This window comes from Barbus barbus (genome assembly GCF_936440315.1).
Source record: "Barbus barbus genome assembly, chromosome: 33".
NCBI lineage: Eukaryota > Metazoa > Chordata > Actinopteri > Cypriniformes > Cyprinidae > Barbus > Barbus barbus.
The window spans coordinates 11,258,370-11,276,065 of NC_136761.1; the positions used below are offsets into that span (position 1 = coordinate 11,258,370).

Here is a 17,696-nt window from a genome sequence, read left to right on the forward strand (position 1 = left end):
AAATAAATGTATTTTTTAGTCATAAATATTAAGACACTTTTTATTTGTCAATGAAGAAATGTGCCTATTCATAAAAAGTCCAAATATCTGATATATGTTAATAGTATTTCAACTTTTTAAAACTGATTCAGTGCTTATTTTTATTAAATGGCACTTATTTTCTCAAGAAATTCTGCCTTTGAATGATACTTTGGCTAATTTTTTCTGAAGTTGTCTTACATTCCCACAACAAAATGCATAATTACATAATTAATTGAATTTTAATGTACTCTACCATTACCTCAATAGTCCAGGATCTTTAGTAATGTAACAACAATGTTTTATATGTTAATATCAGTTAATGCTACAGCAAACATTAACATAAATAAATAAATAACAGCACTTATTGATTTTGGTTAATATTACAAATGTATTAATTATTTATGAATTTAATGTTAATTTATACAACTTTATGAACAAATGTGAATTATTAATGAACAATTAAAGATTGTTTTTCATAGTTCATGATACTTATTGCAATAGTGAAAAAAGTGTAGAAAGTTACTTGTAAATTTTACAAATAATTACAAAGAAATGACAAGTAACATTCAATTTTGAAGTAGAAAGACTAAAATAGTATTGCAAAACATACTCGTATAATCTTTGTTATATTTAAAAATAATATTTTACAGTGTATATTGTAAATCATTACCATTTCCCATATATCAACATCACTCTAACCTGCTGATTTGGCAATTCAAATGTAGCTGTTTTTGTTATGCCAATGAATCACATTGAAACACACAGAGAGGGAGGAGACAAAGAAGGAGAGTTGTAGTGAGGAAGTCTGAGAAGGAAGGCGGGCGGGAGGGAGGGAGGGAGAAAGAATGCTGCTATGATGTCACACCAGTAGTGCACTCAAATACAAAAGCAGCCGAGAGAAAGACACACACGCTGCTGCCTGTTTCACTAACGCAACTCCACAGCACACTTCTCCAGCTCTGAATGTGAGTACTAGTTCACTTTTCTCTCTCTCAGCACACTTCATCAGCACTCAGCAGTCTCTTTGTCCTCAGCTTTTTCATTCTCTCTTTCTCTCGAACTCTCTGTATCCTCTCTCTCTCTCATGTGCTGAACAACTGATACTGTTTTGGTTAGAGTTACAGATCCTGATCTATCTAACGGCTGCTTGCTCTCCTGCTTTGTTTCTTACAGTTGCTCTTTTGCCAACTTCCAGAGTCTTTTGTGCTGTGAGTCTTTGTGTAAATGTCTCAGTCCCTGGCTGTCTCTATTGTCCATCCTTAACATACCCAAATTCAAAGTCTTCTCTGAGTGCATCATCACAGTTTTAACATGCTATTTCAGCTGCATTTTAACTAGTTTTAAGCTCAGGTTGTTAGTTTTGATAGAGTAAACTCAGTTGTTGTGTTTGTTCCCTATCACTCTAATTGAAAACCACAGATGTTTGTGAACTTATTGCTTCTTTGTTTGGTTTGAATGGCTTTGTTAGTTGTTTGGTGAAGAAACATGTCTGACCTGGTGCATGATTGGTATTGAATAGAGAGGCTCTTTGTTTAAGAAATGGTAGTGGAGTAGGATTCATTTTCTGGCAGAGAGAAATAAAGAAAAAGAGAGAGTTAGGAACTGAAATGCTGTAATAATCTGTGTAAACAGCAACAGGGATGGAGCTACTGAATGAGAAATATTTAAATAAAAAAGTGAATGGGGAGAGAAATATAGATGCTCATTTAGCCAAAGTCAACAGAGAGAGGAAAATCACACACAGAGCTCTGGAATAAAACAGACTGCTATTGTCAACACAACTGAACAGCAGTCTGGATCAAACCATAAAACATCAAAACTTACAGCTGCTCAGAAGAACGTTTGTCCCAACAGTCTCCTTTAACCTCTACAGGAGAGACAATCACAATGAGAATCACTGTAATATAACAACTGCTGCTCCTAGACGGCAATGAGAGTGTAATTATCTCAAGTGTATCTCCTTAAAAGCTTCAGATAAGATCTCAAAGGTATCTCAAACTGTACTACTTACTTGAATCAGTGTTCAAAAGCCTCTCCATAGGGTTCAGTTCAACTACAGAAATGCGTCATCTGGAAAAAAAAAGAGAATTTTTCGCTTCATGCATTCATTTTATACCTGAATGGCTTCACAGCTCAATTATGATGTTCATAAACAGACATTATATCACAACACTCATTGACTTCTGTTAGTCCAACAAAATGACAAATATATTAAAAAGATTTGGTCAGACAAGTCTTAAAGACAAAAATGTTAAGGTGGTCTAACTTTAGAGAACAAAGTATCATTAAAAGGCAAAAATATGTGACATTTATTATTTACAACAATAATAATAATAATAATACTATAAACACTGAATCTGTTTAAAAAAAAGTTAAAATCCTATTAACATTTATGTGAAAACCAAACACGTATTTATAATATTACATATTTTGGCTTTTTTATGAATAGGCACAGTCAGACATGTTTTTACACGTGTACTGTATATGATCAATTTAAAATGACTTAAATCATCAATAACGAGAAATTATCTTAAGAGTTACTTCGTTTGAACTTCACTAAAAAGGTCAAAATTTGTGTTTATGATTTCTTCCTAAGATAGTCCACGAAAAATTAAATTCTCAAAAACTTCTAAGTGCTTCATTAAGCCTTCTGAAAGAACAATAAATTGGAGTGGGAAGCTTTGTTGTTTTACGAGTGAAATCAGGATTAATTTATGCAGAGATATAAAGGAGTCGCCCATAAAGAGGGGCTGCACAAAAACAGCAACAGATGCTTAAATGGCTCTTTCTTTCTTTTTCACCTCCTCCCATTTCTCTCTCTCTTTCAGACTGGAATCACATGGCCAGAGTGTGGGACAGGAACGAACTCAACAGCAGCATCTAAAATGCCAATCTCTGGAAGATAGAGGAAGCTTTTGTTTGAGGAAAGGACAATAAGAATTCCAAAAAAGGACCTGCACTCTTCAGAGAGCATTTTTGTATACCAGCACACTTATTCAGAAGCCTACAACACACAAACAGACACAACATGCTGCAGCAAATCCTAGCTGACATGTACATCGACCCTGATGTACTAGAGGCCTTGAACGAGGAACAGAAGAAGATCCTGTTCTTCAAAATGAGAGAGGAACAAGTCAGGCGCTGGAAGGAGCGGGAAGAGAAGGAGGGCAAGGAGGGGATAAAAAAAGAAAAGCATCGGCAAAAGAAAGGTATGAACTCACACCCTTTCTAAAAATACTGCCACGTCTGCAATTCTGTAAGCATCAGGAGACAAAAACTATTTACAGAACAGTCAAATACTTTTGTGTGTCTCTGACACGCCACAGTGTTTTTGCACATTCTTAAGTGTGGGACATCATAATTGAACTTCACAGGCCCATTCGGTATAAATTGAGCACGTTTACTTTTTGTTCTGATGACGCATTTCAATAGTTGAACTGAACCCAATGGAGAAGCTTTTGAATAGTGATTGTTGGCTACATTCACACAGAAGCAGAGCTGAATATAGTTCAGTTCAGTTATAAGAGAGAAAAATTCAAACACTTCAGCTATTAAAGAGTGACAATCACTTCATATAATCCAAATAACTGCTTCAAACGGTTTCAAAATACTTTTTTTTAAATATTTTTATTATTATTTTTATAAATAATACCAATAATAACTTCCCAAGATTCCTGTTTCAATTATATCTGCAGTTTTTGTTCCATTTTATTACTAATGTAGGTACATTTAGATTTTTCATTATTTTTTATAATAGTCTATGCAAAGTGTTTAAAATGCTGAAAAATTATACTTGAAAAAAAAACTATTATATTTTCCTCGAGGCTCTGGCAAAAATATTGCAATTGTAATTTCAGCTAATATAGAGACAAATTTACATGGGGCTGAAAAGAATGACAACGATTTACACTACACTTGAAAATTTGGGGGTCAGTATAAGATTTTTTCTCTCTTATGCTCACAGAGGCTTCATGGATTTGATTTAAAAATACAATAAAAACTGATGAATTTGCTAAAGCTGAATTTTCAGCAACATTACTCCAGTCTTCAGAGTCACGTGAACCTTCAGAAATCATTCTAATATGCTGATTTCATGCGCAAGAAACATTTCTTATTTTAAATGCTGAAAACGGTTGTGCTGCTAAACATATTTTGTGGAAACGTGATACTTTAAGATTATATAATGAAAAGAAAGTTCAAAAGAGCAATGTTTATTTAGTATAACATTGTCACATTATAAATGTCTTTACTGTCACTGAATATTAATATCTTTCAAAAACAAAATGTGACTGACCATAAAATTTAAACTGTAGGGTAATTCACATACTGTCAGTTATTTCAACACATTTAGAGCCTGATTCACCCCTTGCTGTGTGAACATAGCCAATCAGAGAATGATTCACGTTTAATGAACGTCTGTGCAGATATTTTTTTACGCAGTTCCATCAAACTATATGAAAGCAGCGTGTTACAAGGAACTCAAAATAAATATTTTAGCACGCCCTCACTGATGTAACAAGAAAATCAATACCTGTGCGAAATATTCTAACATCATTTCAAGGTGAGCACATATTTTTGAGGCCTAAGGAAATTAAGTGAACTGAAAGAATGAAAGAGTCACATAACAATACCACAGAGACAGGCTACAGCTGCAAGGGGTAAAACCAGAGCCAAATTCCAGCTTTTCAACACTGAGCTTGCAACACACACAATATTCACATGCAAATCACCTTGCAGTAGATTACTGTTTATCTTCATAGCATCAGCATTTGTAAGGAGTTGAGCCTTGTTTGGGATCTAACCCCTGTAATGCCGTAGGGGCCCTGCTGCTGTAAATTCCTCTAAACATTTCAGGGCTTTCTTACACTAATGCTTGAGGATGTGCTTTGCCAGAGATTTGGGCATGGAATGTTCTCAGGAAGCACAACATGCAAAAACAAAGCAGCCATAAAAGAGACATTTTTGGTTGCCCAAAGAACCTTTCAGTGAACAGTTAAAAAGAGTCTTTCACTTAAAAGAAGCATTTTTGTCTTACTATAAACAGCATTTTAAACATCTAAAAACACCAGAACAGATTTGGAGAAATTTAGCATTACATCACTTGCTCTGCAGTGAATGGGTGCCGTCAGAATGAGAGTTCAAACAACTGATAAAAACATCACCATAATCCACAAAAAATCCACAGGACTCCAGTCCATCAATTAACATCTTTGAAGCGAAAAGCTGCATGTTTTCATCATTAACATGTTTTTAACTTTAATTAGTTGCTTCTGGTTAAAGCAACAGTCCTCTATCCATAATATTGCTTTCTCCAGTGAAAAAGCATATCTCATTTGAATCAGAAGAAAAATATGCACAGACCAGGCAGTGTTTTCAACTGAAAACTGTCCAAAACGGTTGTAAACATATATTTGAATTTTGGTGCGAGAAGACAGATGGACGCATTATTATGAATTATGAACTATTTTGGCCAGTAGAAATGGGTAAAAGTTAAACGCCTAAATGATGGATTTGTTTCTTACAAACATGCAGCTTTTCACTTCACAAGAAGTTAACTGATGGACTGGAGTTTAGATTATTTATGGATTATTATGATGTTTTTATCAACTCGAATTCTGACTAAGCAAAATTTCTTCAAATCTGTTCCAAAGAAGAAACAAACTCATCTATACAGTACCTTGGATAGTCTAAAGGGGAGTACATTTTGGGTGAACGATTCCTTCAAAAATGAAAGCTCTTTAGAGAATAGAGAAAAAAATAACCCAATAGTGTGCTTTGCAAATGACAGTGTGAGGAAAAAACTGAGAACAAGAGTTGTGTAACAGAGCATAAATATACATGGAATTTCAAAATATCAGATGCTCGTAACGTGTTCCCAGGCTGGGAAAAAAATTCAGTTCATGTGATGATGATGATGGAATCCAACCGAACAGGAATTGACGTTTACAACAGCATTTGCTCAAGGACGTAAATGTTCTTGTAGGTGTTCCTATCAATAGTGCTGGTATTATCCCCCGGCTTCTGTTTCTCATCAAAAAAGCGTCAAGTCACATGAGCCACATGTAACACAGGGCCTTTGTGAAGTATGTTTAGCTGCTGCACAAACAGACACAAAAGAGAGCTGCTGTGTCACAGTCATGCAGTTTAACTCTTATTCATTTATTTAAATTTGACACGAATGCAGTCAAATCTCTTTTAATTTTCTCTCCACGGACACACAACTGACAGGGTTCACAGCTCATGTCAATGACAGCATTGTGAAACGCAGCTGTGTCCATCTTTCTCTCACCCAGCACTTTGTGGCCGGTTTCAGTCGTCTTAGCTGATACTGTGTCAGCCCTGCGTCAGGGGCAGTCGAGATAAATACTGTTGAAGTTTCTGTTGGCAGTTCCTCTTGTACGCAAGCAAACAAAACTATGAGTTATCGCTGGAACTTTGTACCTGAGACTCTATTGCTGCCCACTGGAGAGAAAAATCACCAATGAGATCTCTGTAATATGTCACTTGTTTCTCTTTGACAGCAATCCGATTAAATAGATAGCAAATGGAGACTTCGAGGTGTGGTCAGACTAGACATAAACCGGAATTACTATTGACACCGAATATGCGTCAATGAATATGAGTAACAGGATGTGACACTCACTGTCTTTGTAGCATGACCCATCCTATTTTCCCCGATGTGTTCTCTAAAGGTGCAAATCATTTAGTAGCACACATTAATCCAGCAAATCCTCAGCCAAAGGAATGAGTCTGTGAGCTAAACCGACTAAATTAAACACTTTACAATAAGTCCTGGTAACATGTGTTAAGGTGTAATGAACTAACAATGAACAAAACTAACAATGAACAAAATTTTTGACATTTAACAAGTTGCATAAATATTATATCTACATTAATGATTTCGAATGCACTTTCTAATGTAAATAACATAGGCTAACATTCCTCTTTTTCTTTTTAAAGCACAACATTGTATGCCTAGTTTTTGATACATAATGGATTATACATATTCATTTAAAATATCAACATTTACAATCTACACTACTGACAAATTAAAGCATGCAGCTTGTCTTAAACTTGTTTACATTCTTTAAAGTCAAAGATCTCAACATGAACTCAGCTCTTATCAAAATCCAAATAAGACTATAAATAATTGTGTTTTGAAGTTGTGCAATGAAGTTGTGAACCACAACTTCATTGCTCTACACAAGAGCAATGAAACATGTTCAAACTCCAAACATTTTCAAGGCACAACAGTTAAAGACCTATAACCCTTTCAGCTGTTCATGATTTACTGGATAAATATTCAGGATAAGGATTTAAAAATATATATTTTTATTCACAATATCTACCTGATATATCTGAACTATTTTGTGCTTGGCAAACAGAACATATATGTTCATGAAATGTATCCAAATTCTCATGGAATGGCAGGATTGTATTAATTTGCATGATGTAGAAATCACACTTTTATAATTAGGCTTCCTTATGCATCTAGGTTTTTCCTCAAGAGAAAACAGATTGTTGATAAGAATACTATTAGAAGTTTGCTGAGGGCCCCTTGAGAACCGCTGGCCTGTTCTCTTAATTTATGTCAACAATCGTCTCATTTGTGCTTATTTTAAGGAGTTTAAATGATAGTTCAACCATAAATGTAAATTCTAGACTGGAACAACATGAGGGTGAGTAAATGATGCCAGAATTTTCATTTTGGGTGAACTGTACCTTTAAGGAGTAAGAAGGAGCGACATCCAAGCTATAAAACTCTCCTATGGGATGGTATGAACACAGATTTTTGAAGGCTTGTTGTCTTTTTATTTGTTGTATTACATAAAAGGAAGGAGAAGCTCAACCATTGATAAGTTGCGTTCCTATATTCTACAAGGTGTAGCTCTAATCTCGCTGGACGGATTCAGCCCTGGGCTGCTCAAGTGGGCTCATAACACTTTAAGAAACAGTCCTCAAAAAACACATTCATCACCATGCAGTTACATCACCTTTCAAACACACACACGCCATGTCTTAAGCAGCATATGTGGGTGAACCCTGTGACCTTGGCAACAAGCACTACACAAACACACACAGATCTAACTATTAGTGTGAAAAAAATACCTCATAAAGATGTGCCAGTTTTATATTTTGTAACTTTTGTAGTTTCAGCAACACATACTGAACATTTCTGAGATTTCTAGCAGAAACCCTAAATTCATTCCTGCATGGAAATGAAGCCATTTGATCTGCCTCGCTCTTAGTCGTAGTGTGGCTTCTGTCGAGCTGGAGAACCGGTTCTTTACATAACCTTTTCTGCTGGAACTGAGGGGTGTTAGGTGTTCCCTTACGTGCAAGGAAAAAAAACAGAAAAGAAAAACAGATCAACCCCTGCTTGAACAAACGGTTTAATAATGGGAAATTCTTGACATTTTCTCCCACTGTGATATTCATGGCATTATGATGTACTTTCAGATTATTTATTTGAGGTGAACTGCAATCCCCTACAATCCGCACAAGGATCCTCTTTGTTGCCTCTTACGTAAGCACCACATATCAGTTGATCACACTTCATTTCATGCCTTCAAACATTTGGTGTAATCTGAGAAGGTTAAATCACACTGAAATAATGATGAGGGTGACTGGGAAGGATTCACAGCTTTTGTGGGTCGGTGTAAGTATCTGTAAGGCGATAATACAAGCCTGATGAACGCTGGCATTGACATCTAGACACTGAATGACATTTACACACTTCTAAACCAGAGCAGGCCACCTACAGTATGCAAGATAAATTTCATGTAATGTCACAGCGCCATCTCTCTGTGAAAAGGACAAAATACAGAGCGTAATACTTGAAATCAAGGGTGCAGGGTTTGGCTGGTTTACATCTCACAGAAGTCTGTAACCAAAAAAAATATAATTTTCTTTATGGCAGAATGCAATTTTAAAAGTCTGTCAATGGCGAAATATGCTTTATGCCAAACCTCAGCCCCTTGGGTTGAGTAAAGATTTAAATAACAAGAAGTTACGGAATATTAAACTTCAAAAATACCCACTATGTTTGTTCAGAGAGCAAGTAAAAGGACTAATCGTGAGCTGTTGCATCTGTTGTGCCTCTTTGTCTTTGTAACTTAATTGTTTCTGTGTTTCTCATTTATTTATTGTTTCTCAGATATTGATTTTCTTGACATGTTTATTGTTTTGTCCTCAGGCCCTTGTAAAAGTGTGAGCTGGTTGCTGGGCAGTGACGGTGACGGTGACGTGCATGTGTGTATTATCGGAGAATCAGATGAGCTCAAATCTCCAAAACTCATCCTGTCCGAGCTGAGAAACAAGACAGCGGCCAACCCTAATACTATCAACAGGTACAACACGCTCAATAATAGGTAGAAAAACATGGAAACGCTTTAGTATAGGGACCAATTCTCACTATTAACTAGTTGCTTAGCATGCCTATTATTAACATATGGGCTGTTTATTAGTGCTTATATAATATAAAGCACATATTTTGCCTGACCATATTCTACATCCTTGATCCTACCCAATACCTAAACTTAACTACTACTTTACTAACTATTAATAAGCAACAAATTAGAAGTTTATTGAGGCAAAGGTCATAATTAATGGTTTTGTTAATATTGAGAATTGGACCTTAAAATAAAGTGTGACCAAATGCACTATGGAAGGGATTATTATTGACTGCACATTAAATATGGCCATTAAGTTATGTTTTAAAAAAACGACATATTTGACTGCTCAAAAGTGACAGTGATAATATTTATAAGGTTTATATTCCTCATCACCACTCAGACTACTAGAATGTTACTTTTTCAATAAAAAACAGCAAAAAATATCAAAATACCTTAAAATAGACAAATGTTATTTTAATTTGTGATAATATTCATACTATTACTGTTTTACTGTATTTTGAACTAAGAGCAGATAAAAACATTCAGACTATTCCTCAAATATACAAACATTACTGGAATTAATAGCAATCTAATTATTCTCAAACCATATAGAGCTAAATGTGTTTTTCTTTGTTCACAGAGCAAAAGCAGAACCTGTAAAGAGCAGCCTGACCAAACCCAGCAGCGCACAACAAACCAGCACAGAACCAGGGATCCAGCTACTGTTCAAGGTGTGTGGGGGTACTAAATAATGTCTTCATCGAATTTAAAGAGAGAAGGTTGGGGTACTGTTATAGAGCACTGCTTCCGGTTCTGCTTCAGAAATAGTGGCAACCCAGCACAGTTCCAAACTATCACACAAAAATGTAATGTAAATTAAATTAAAATGGCTATGAAGGCACATATGCCCAAGAAAAAGATACATTTCTACATTTACATTAATTTAGCAGATGTTTTTAACTAAAGCAAATTTCAAATGAGGAATACAATCAGCAAATCATCTTAAGGAGGCATAGTCTGATAGTGAATAGTAAATCATATTTGTCTTTTACCTTTGGTGTTTTAGATTTTTCAGGATAAAGCAATGTCACATTCTGCATGTTGGTATATAATATAACTCACTTCTATGAATTTACAGTACATATAATGTGTGTGACCAGAGCATGAGATGAGATTCACAAGGTTGGAGGATAAGGAATATCATTAGCTTGGTATAAAAACAGACCTCAATTGAATGCCCACTGTGATAGAACGCGTGCGTGAGTGTGCATGTGTTTAAATGAGTGTGCTTTCATGTGATTTGACATATGAATGCGCATATGTGTGAGAAGATGCACATGTATGTGTGTGTGAGATTTAATAATAAGAGCAGCAATAATAATAAAACGATGGGTGTGTGTAGTTGGACAGGCCAGGCTCCCCTGAGCAGATGGTTTAGAGCCTGGGCAGAGAATTAAACGGTATCAGATGGCATCAGTGCCACGTTGCCAGAGGGAATACACACATGCAAAACACACACACACACACTTCCATCTCTCTTTGTGTCTCTGAATTTGTCAACTCCGATTTTCTAAGTGTTTACAAATGAGTTTCATTCAATCTGCCACAGAAACCAGAGGAGCTCAGTGATTCTACGACAGTCTCAGATGAGTCCAAGCAGGACAGCGGTTCTGATCAGTCAGCTGACGACACCAGGGGCCAAACAGATGACTCCGATTCGGGCAGCGCGGAGGAGGACACAGGCCTTTACAGATCACATATGAGCAACACAGAGACAACAGTAGCAGACAGACTCAGAGAGCTTCAACTGCACAGAGCAATGAAAGAGCAGCTGTCAATCAACAACAAGACACACCCACAGGACACACCCACACCAGACAAAGGTAAGAGCACAGAAGTAGAATCTGAATTAATCTCAGGAATTCTTTCAACAATATACTACAAAAACACCACAGAACAAGAAACAATGAGAAACACAACATTATCAACATTTATCTTACTTAACATTTATTAATAATTACTATTCATTTAGTTTTTAGCCTCTTTTTCTTCTTCCGTTTAAACATGTCTAAAGTTTGTCATTTTGCAGTTTTCTAGCATTGAACATTGGTTAAACATCAAAATAAAAAAACACCATTTTTAAAATTAAAACTACTAAATGTAATATTTTCGTTCACACACACACACACACAATATTACATATTCATATTTATATACACAATTATAATTATATTATATAAACACTATTATATAAATATTATAATATTACTTAACATTATTTAGTAATATATTGTAAGAAAGGTAAGAGCACAGTAGTATCTGAAAAAATTAAAAGGTATTCTTTCAACAACATACTATAAAACACAGCACAGCACAAGATTATCAACATTTACATTATATAACATCTATTGTACATAGAATTTATATTAATATATTTTTATATATTATATAAATATTGAATACATCTTATATTGTTTAATTATTTCATAATATATTGATAATTAAATATATAAATATTAAGCATTTGATATTATAACTATAGCAACTATTTGCCCAACATAATAGACAAATATCAGATAATAAATTTCCTCAAATACATTTATTTTCAACATTAAAAACTATTTATAAAATAATTGTTTTTATTTTAATTTATAAAATAAATAACTTTGTGTATGTGTATAGGCCTAGTATTTATTTAGTGTGTGTGTGTGTGGGGGGGGTATTTACTTAATTTGGATTAAAACATGTTTCCTAATAATAGAAAAGTAACAGATAAAAATGATCTGGTATACATTTAGTTTGAAGTGTGGTTTATAAAAATGTAGAAAGAAACGTTCATGTTGTTGTCGATGTAAATAGAGAGCAAGCGCCATCTAGTGGACTAATGTGATAATCACAGGCGCCACTGCGAGCGCCTCCTACAGGACACACCAGTCATAGCAACACTTTCCTTTGTTTACCAGCTGCGGCTAATCTTTTAAAAACAAGGAACTTTGCGCTGCTCTTTGCGTACTAAAACGCTGCACTGCCTTCAGACCTACACACCAACTACAGCCAAACCTCTTTGGAAACAGAAAACAAATACGAGCTCTGAGGACTCAAACATATTAACGCACCTGTACTTGACTGTCAGCTTGGGATGGCAGACGTTGCTCAGGGTTTTTTGTGTCGCCTCACATAATGTTGTACATACATGTTAATTCATTTAATTCTAATGTGGATAAATGATTTACGTGTGTGTGATTCAATCTGTGTGCGGGCGCGCGCGGAGCGGGAATTTGCGCAGATCTCACGTTTCCATGGCGACAGCATAACGCAGTCAGGGGTCACGGCTGCAGGGAACGGCCAGAGGAACATCAACTCAGCTCGTGCGAGAGAGACGTGACAAAACTAGATCGCTCCCATTATAATCAACACAGCTGTCTAGTATGAACGAGCTAGTTTTGTCACATGGTACTGCCTGCGTCACTATTGCGACATGTTGAAGCGATCTTCAGCAACAAATCGACCGAAAATCATTAATTTAAAATGAGATTTATATCAACAGCAACCGTTTACACGACGCGTTTGCAACGACAAACCACCGACAGTTGTTTATGTTCAACATGCGACAGCCTTTATTATTATTATTATAATGATATATATATATATATATATATATATATATATATATATATATATATATATATATATATATATAATATATATATTTTTTTTTTTCAGGCTTAAAACTATAGGCTATATTAAGATTTTATATAACATTTCCTGTTTAGCCCTTCATAAATCTCTAAGTGTTATGTCTTCATATGTGTTGCTTTTTTTATCTTAATTTTTTTTTTTTATTATTATTATTAATAAATTGGTTAAAATTTGACAGGCTGTTTATATTACATTTTACAGATAGATTATTTTTTTAGTCAAGCTGAACCTAAACCTTTAAGTGCCAGTGTCCCAAAAATGTCTTTGTGTGCATTGTATTGTCAGTTTATTGCTGATGGCTTTGCCACGTTGCACGTAGTTGAACATTTTCAGTCATTATAATGGGCCGTGCCGTGGCTTGCAACTTGGATATAGAGGTTGCGTCACATGAATACAAGGGAAAAACTGCAAGTAGAGGGCATAGTAAAGACCCCCGCATCAGTGCAGAAGGAAAAAAGTGATGGCAGAGAGTCCGGTCTCACAGGAAAAGTGTGAAGGGGGCGGAACTCCAGGCTTAGACCCCTCAGGGAGAGTCTAAAAATACAGTTCTCCTCTGAGTCTCACTCTCCACAGCATCTGTCTCTGAAGTCACCCACGGTCCCCACAAGCGTCCTCCCCCGTCTCTCTGTCTCGTTTCTACCCCCCATTCCCCCTTTTACCTCAATCACCCCTTCACCTATTCCCTGACCACCTGTCTCCCCCCGTTTAACACATTCAAATTGAGTCATCACTCCCATAGCCTTTACCCTCTACCTCACTCTCCTGTTATTTGTACTCTCTTCGTCCTTTACTTTTTTCTCTTCTGCCTGCTGTCGCTCTCCCTCTTGTGACCTCTAGACCTGCCTTGAGTGGGTGGAACGGAGGATCGAGAGAGAGAGAGGCAGGGAGAGAGAGAGACAGCTGTGGATGTGTTATAATCCCCGGCGGGCTTGTGTCAGGGGTCTAACAGCTTTTTAAAGTCAGCAGTGATTTACAGACAGTCAAAGTCTCGTAATCACGAATTTCTGCTTGATTATTTCCTTAGTCTTGACCTCTCATGAGGTCATTGTGGCGCTAAACCAAAACCCAGTGAGCTGACTACATAAGCAGAATTTTAAGGCATCGTAGGCGTGCTCCAGGCACAAAGGCTATTCCATATGGTATGCAGCATTATTATGGCAGCATCTAATATATTTTTCACAAAGAAGGCAATTCCATAAAGAATTGTGACAAGCTCAATGGGGGAAAAAAAAAATCCAAAATGGCATTAATGAATGAATGAATGAACAAACGAATGAATGAATAAATAAATAAATAAAATATATAGTTAAATATATATAAAAATTAAATATTTAAATTATTTAATTATATATTTAAAACATGTAAATGATTTAATACAATTATTTAAAAAAAAATACATTGTAAAGTGTTTACAATATAATTTCTAAATATAAATAGTGCATATTATTTATACAGAATAGTTAAATATTACAGATATAAATAAATGTTATATATAAAGTTTATATAAGTTATATATGTTTACCATAAGTTATATAAGTTTATATATATATATATATATATATGTATACATGAAGAGTTTATTTGCAAAAACAGGTAACTGATTTTTTTTTATGTTATCATGTTTTTATTGTTTCATTGTGTTAGTTAGCTGTTTTTTAGTTATTTTTTAACCTAGTCAAAAAAAAACAACTGCAGTTTCATTGAGATTCATTGGAATGCATGATGAATAACATGATTTTTGAGAATTGTTAATTTCTCAATTTTAATTTCAGAGTTACTGTTTTTGCAAATGAAATCTTCATATATATATATATATATATATATATATATATATATATATATATATATATATATATATATATATATATATAGAAAATACCATATATATATATATATATATATGTATATGTATATAATTTATTTTAACAGAGTATCATGTTAGCTTAGCAACATGCTAACATTGTATGCTGCCAATAGACAGCAAAACAACTCACTAGGTTTTGTTTCCATGTCTAATCTAACAATCTTTCTTCTTCTCTTTCTCTCTAAAGGAGTGATGAATGATAAGGATAGCGGTCTGACGTGCGGCAGTCGTGTGGCTCAGCTCAGGAAGAACTTCAACACCAGTAATACTCCATGTGTCAAACCACCGATCCCCTGCAAGCCCGCTCACCTACTGGCCTCCCCCTCTGTCAGATAAACACAACACTGCAACACTGAACACCTGAAAAACATCCTAGTGTATCCAAAAACCTGCAAAACGAAATATAAACATAGAAAGACTTGCACATACCTGAGCGTGTGAGCAGATCCAGGTGTGGACGCAGCTGGAGACGGGCATTGTACGGAAATCAAACACTTCTTATGACCCAGCTTGAGCCATCACTCTTCAGTTTTCACACTGTTTACAGAGGAACGTGGTCTCCAGAGGACTCCAAGATTTGTTCTACTGCCTTATATAGTTTATTTTTATATATATAAACTGCTTCCTTAAGGGGAGATTGACCAAAGTTATTGTTTAATGTTTTTACAGATAATGGCTCATCTTTTTTTGTCTGGTTGTAAATAACGGTGTCACATTGTATTAAATAAAACAACTGGTTTTAACTGGTTTTGTAAGCTGAATGCTAATGTAACTAGGAATGCTGTTCCAGGCCCTCCAATGTCGTCTAGATAGATAGATGGTTGGGTGGAATGGATGGATGGATGGATGGATGGATGGATGGATGAATAGATGTAAAATGTATTTCCATATTATCGCCACATGTTTGGTAACTCAGCGGCATCTGGTTCATGATGGAGACAGTCCATCATTCCAGACTGTGAAACAGCAGCTGGGATAGTTATCATCTGTGCGTCCAACCGGTCGAGACAGACGGCAGTGCCGGGCCGTCATGCTGACCCTTTTGTCTCAAATGAGCTCATGCAGCTGAGTTACTGACCTCTCCCTTATCTCCCTCCATTCCGTGCTTCCTCTGAAGGATCGTGGTGGAAAAAAAAGAGACATGGAGGTGCATGGAAATAGAGAGAGCATAGATACAGAGGAAAAGATATGGAAAGAAGAACATAGGGAGATGGGGGGGAGGTATACGTGATCTGAAGGGGATGGGTCATTCAATCTCATAAAATGTTGTTCATTTGCAGGTGAGTTTTCTTTAAGATGGTATTAAAGTAACACCAGTACTGACTGAATCCTTCTGTTGAAGCTGTGACCTCATGGTTAAAGCACAGATGCTGAAGTGGTAGCCACATATGTGACCCTGGAGCACAAAACCAGTCTTAAGTCGCTGGGGTATATTTGTAACAATAGCCAACAATACATTGTATAAGTCAAAATTATCAATTTTTCTTTCATGCCAAAAATCATTAGGATATTAAGTAAAGATCATGTCCCATGAAAATATTTTGTAAATTTCCTACCATAAATATATCAAAACTTAATTTTTGATTAGTAATATACATTGCTAAGAACTTCATTTGGACAACTCTAAAGGCGATTTTCTCAGTATTTAGATTTTTTTTTTTTTTGCACCCTCAGATTCCCAAATAGTTGTATCTCAGCCAAATATCAGATGACGTATAAATCTCAATTTCAAAAAATTGACCATTATGACTGGTTTTGTGGTCCAGGGTCACATATATCTTTCAATTCAACAAAATTCTCATTACATGTATATAGTAATATACAAGTAATGTGTATAACCATAACCATATTCAATTAGTATGACAGCAATTCCAATATCAAAAGTTTGTATACACACACATCAACATAATTCAAATTTGACCCTATTTACTTTTTAATATTTGTCTTCCAATTCAATACAATTTTATATTCTTTTCACATATAACTATAAACATATTTGGTTATAATGATATTTTATATGTAGGCTAGTTTTGAGCAAAAAAAAAAAAAATGACTGACTTTTTACAAAGGCTTTTTAAAGGGGTCATTCTTTAGGGTCTTAATGAAAAGTCTATAACATACTTTGGTTAAATTTTCTCAATGGTAGTGTAAAAAACACCTTCTTTACCCTGTCAAAATCAGCTCTGTTTTCAGCACGCTGTTCTAGTCCATGTTGCTTTAAATGCTAGTAAGCTCTGCTGACTCCGCCCTTCTCTTCCGTGGAGTGACAAGCAGACCATAGATATGTGTAGGTTCCCTATTCGACCGCTCCAGATACGTTGACGTGTCAGCCAACTCACATTCACCATAATAATGAATGAATATTCAAAGATATACAAGTGTATAACTTGCTGATGTAGACGCACACAGTCAATGCACTCAAAGATTCACAGACCATTCCAAAAATGGCGGATGGCTTACGTATCGCGGTCCATAGAGATCGCAGCCCATAGAAACAGTCAATAATGAGGCATCTAGGTATATATCTATGGAGCACACTAAACTTCAGCCGCAAAACTGGCTAACTAGCACATTATTAGGAAAGGCGTTTTACAAATTTTCATAAAAACCCTTATACTAACTTCTTCTGTATAAAGCTGGATCACGAATGATTCGGGCAAACATAGACGCATTTATGTAGATCGGGGATTGGTGCATTCCCTTCAAAATGAAAATAA

At 35.5% G+C, this 17,696-nt stretch overlaps 2 protein-coding genes across 3 annotated transcripts in view; one reads left to right on the plus strand and one right to left on the minus strand.

Annotated features, from left to right (window-relative positions):
• The window catches only part of LOC306853128 (uncharacterized protein), a 28,732-nt gene extending 15,886 nt beyond the window's left edge, over positions 1-12,846 (minus strand). The window contains exons 1-4 of one of the 2 annotated variants that reach the window (XR_013782711.1): positions 12,533-12,717; positions 2,033-2,091; positions 1,846-1,888; positions 31-1,585 (exon numbers count right to left, since the gene is read on the minus strand). Coding sequence is in view for 1 of the 2 variants with exons in the window: in XM_079390324.1 (XP_079246450.1) it covers positions 1,846-1,888; positions 2,033-2,060 (71 nt within the window). In the remaining variant the exon portion in view is untranslated. Of the gene's footprint in view, positions 1-30; positions 1,586-1,845; positions 1,889-2,032; positions 2,092-12,532 lie in introns of those variants that run through there. The other variant, XM_079390324.1, reaches the window with a different exon arrangement.
• LOC306853127 (uncharacterized protein) lies at positions 883-16,296 on the plus strand. The gene is made up of 6 exons (XM_079390323.1): positions 883-986; positions 2,850-3,230; positions 9,218-9,371; positions 10,057-10,147; positions 11,026-11,299; positions 15,167-16,296. The coding sequence occupies exons 2-6, from the start codon at positions 3,050-3,052 to the stop codon at positions 15,313-15,315; spliced, it is 849 nt and encodes a 282-aa protein (XP_079246449.1). The 5' UTR covers positions 883-986; positions 2,850-3,049; the 3' UTR covers positions 15,316-16,296.
• Positions 16,297-17,696: the final 1,400 nt, after the last annotated feature.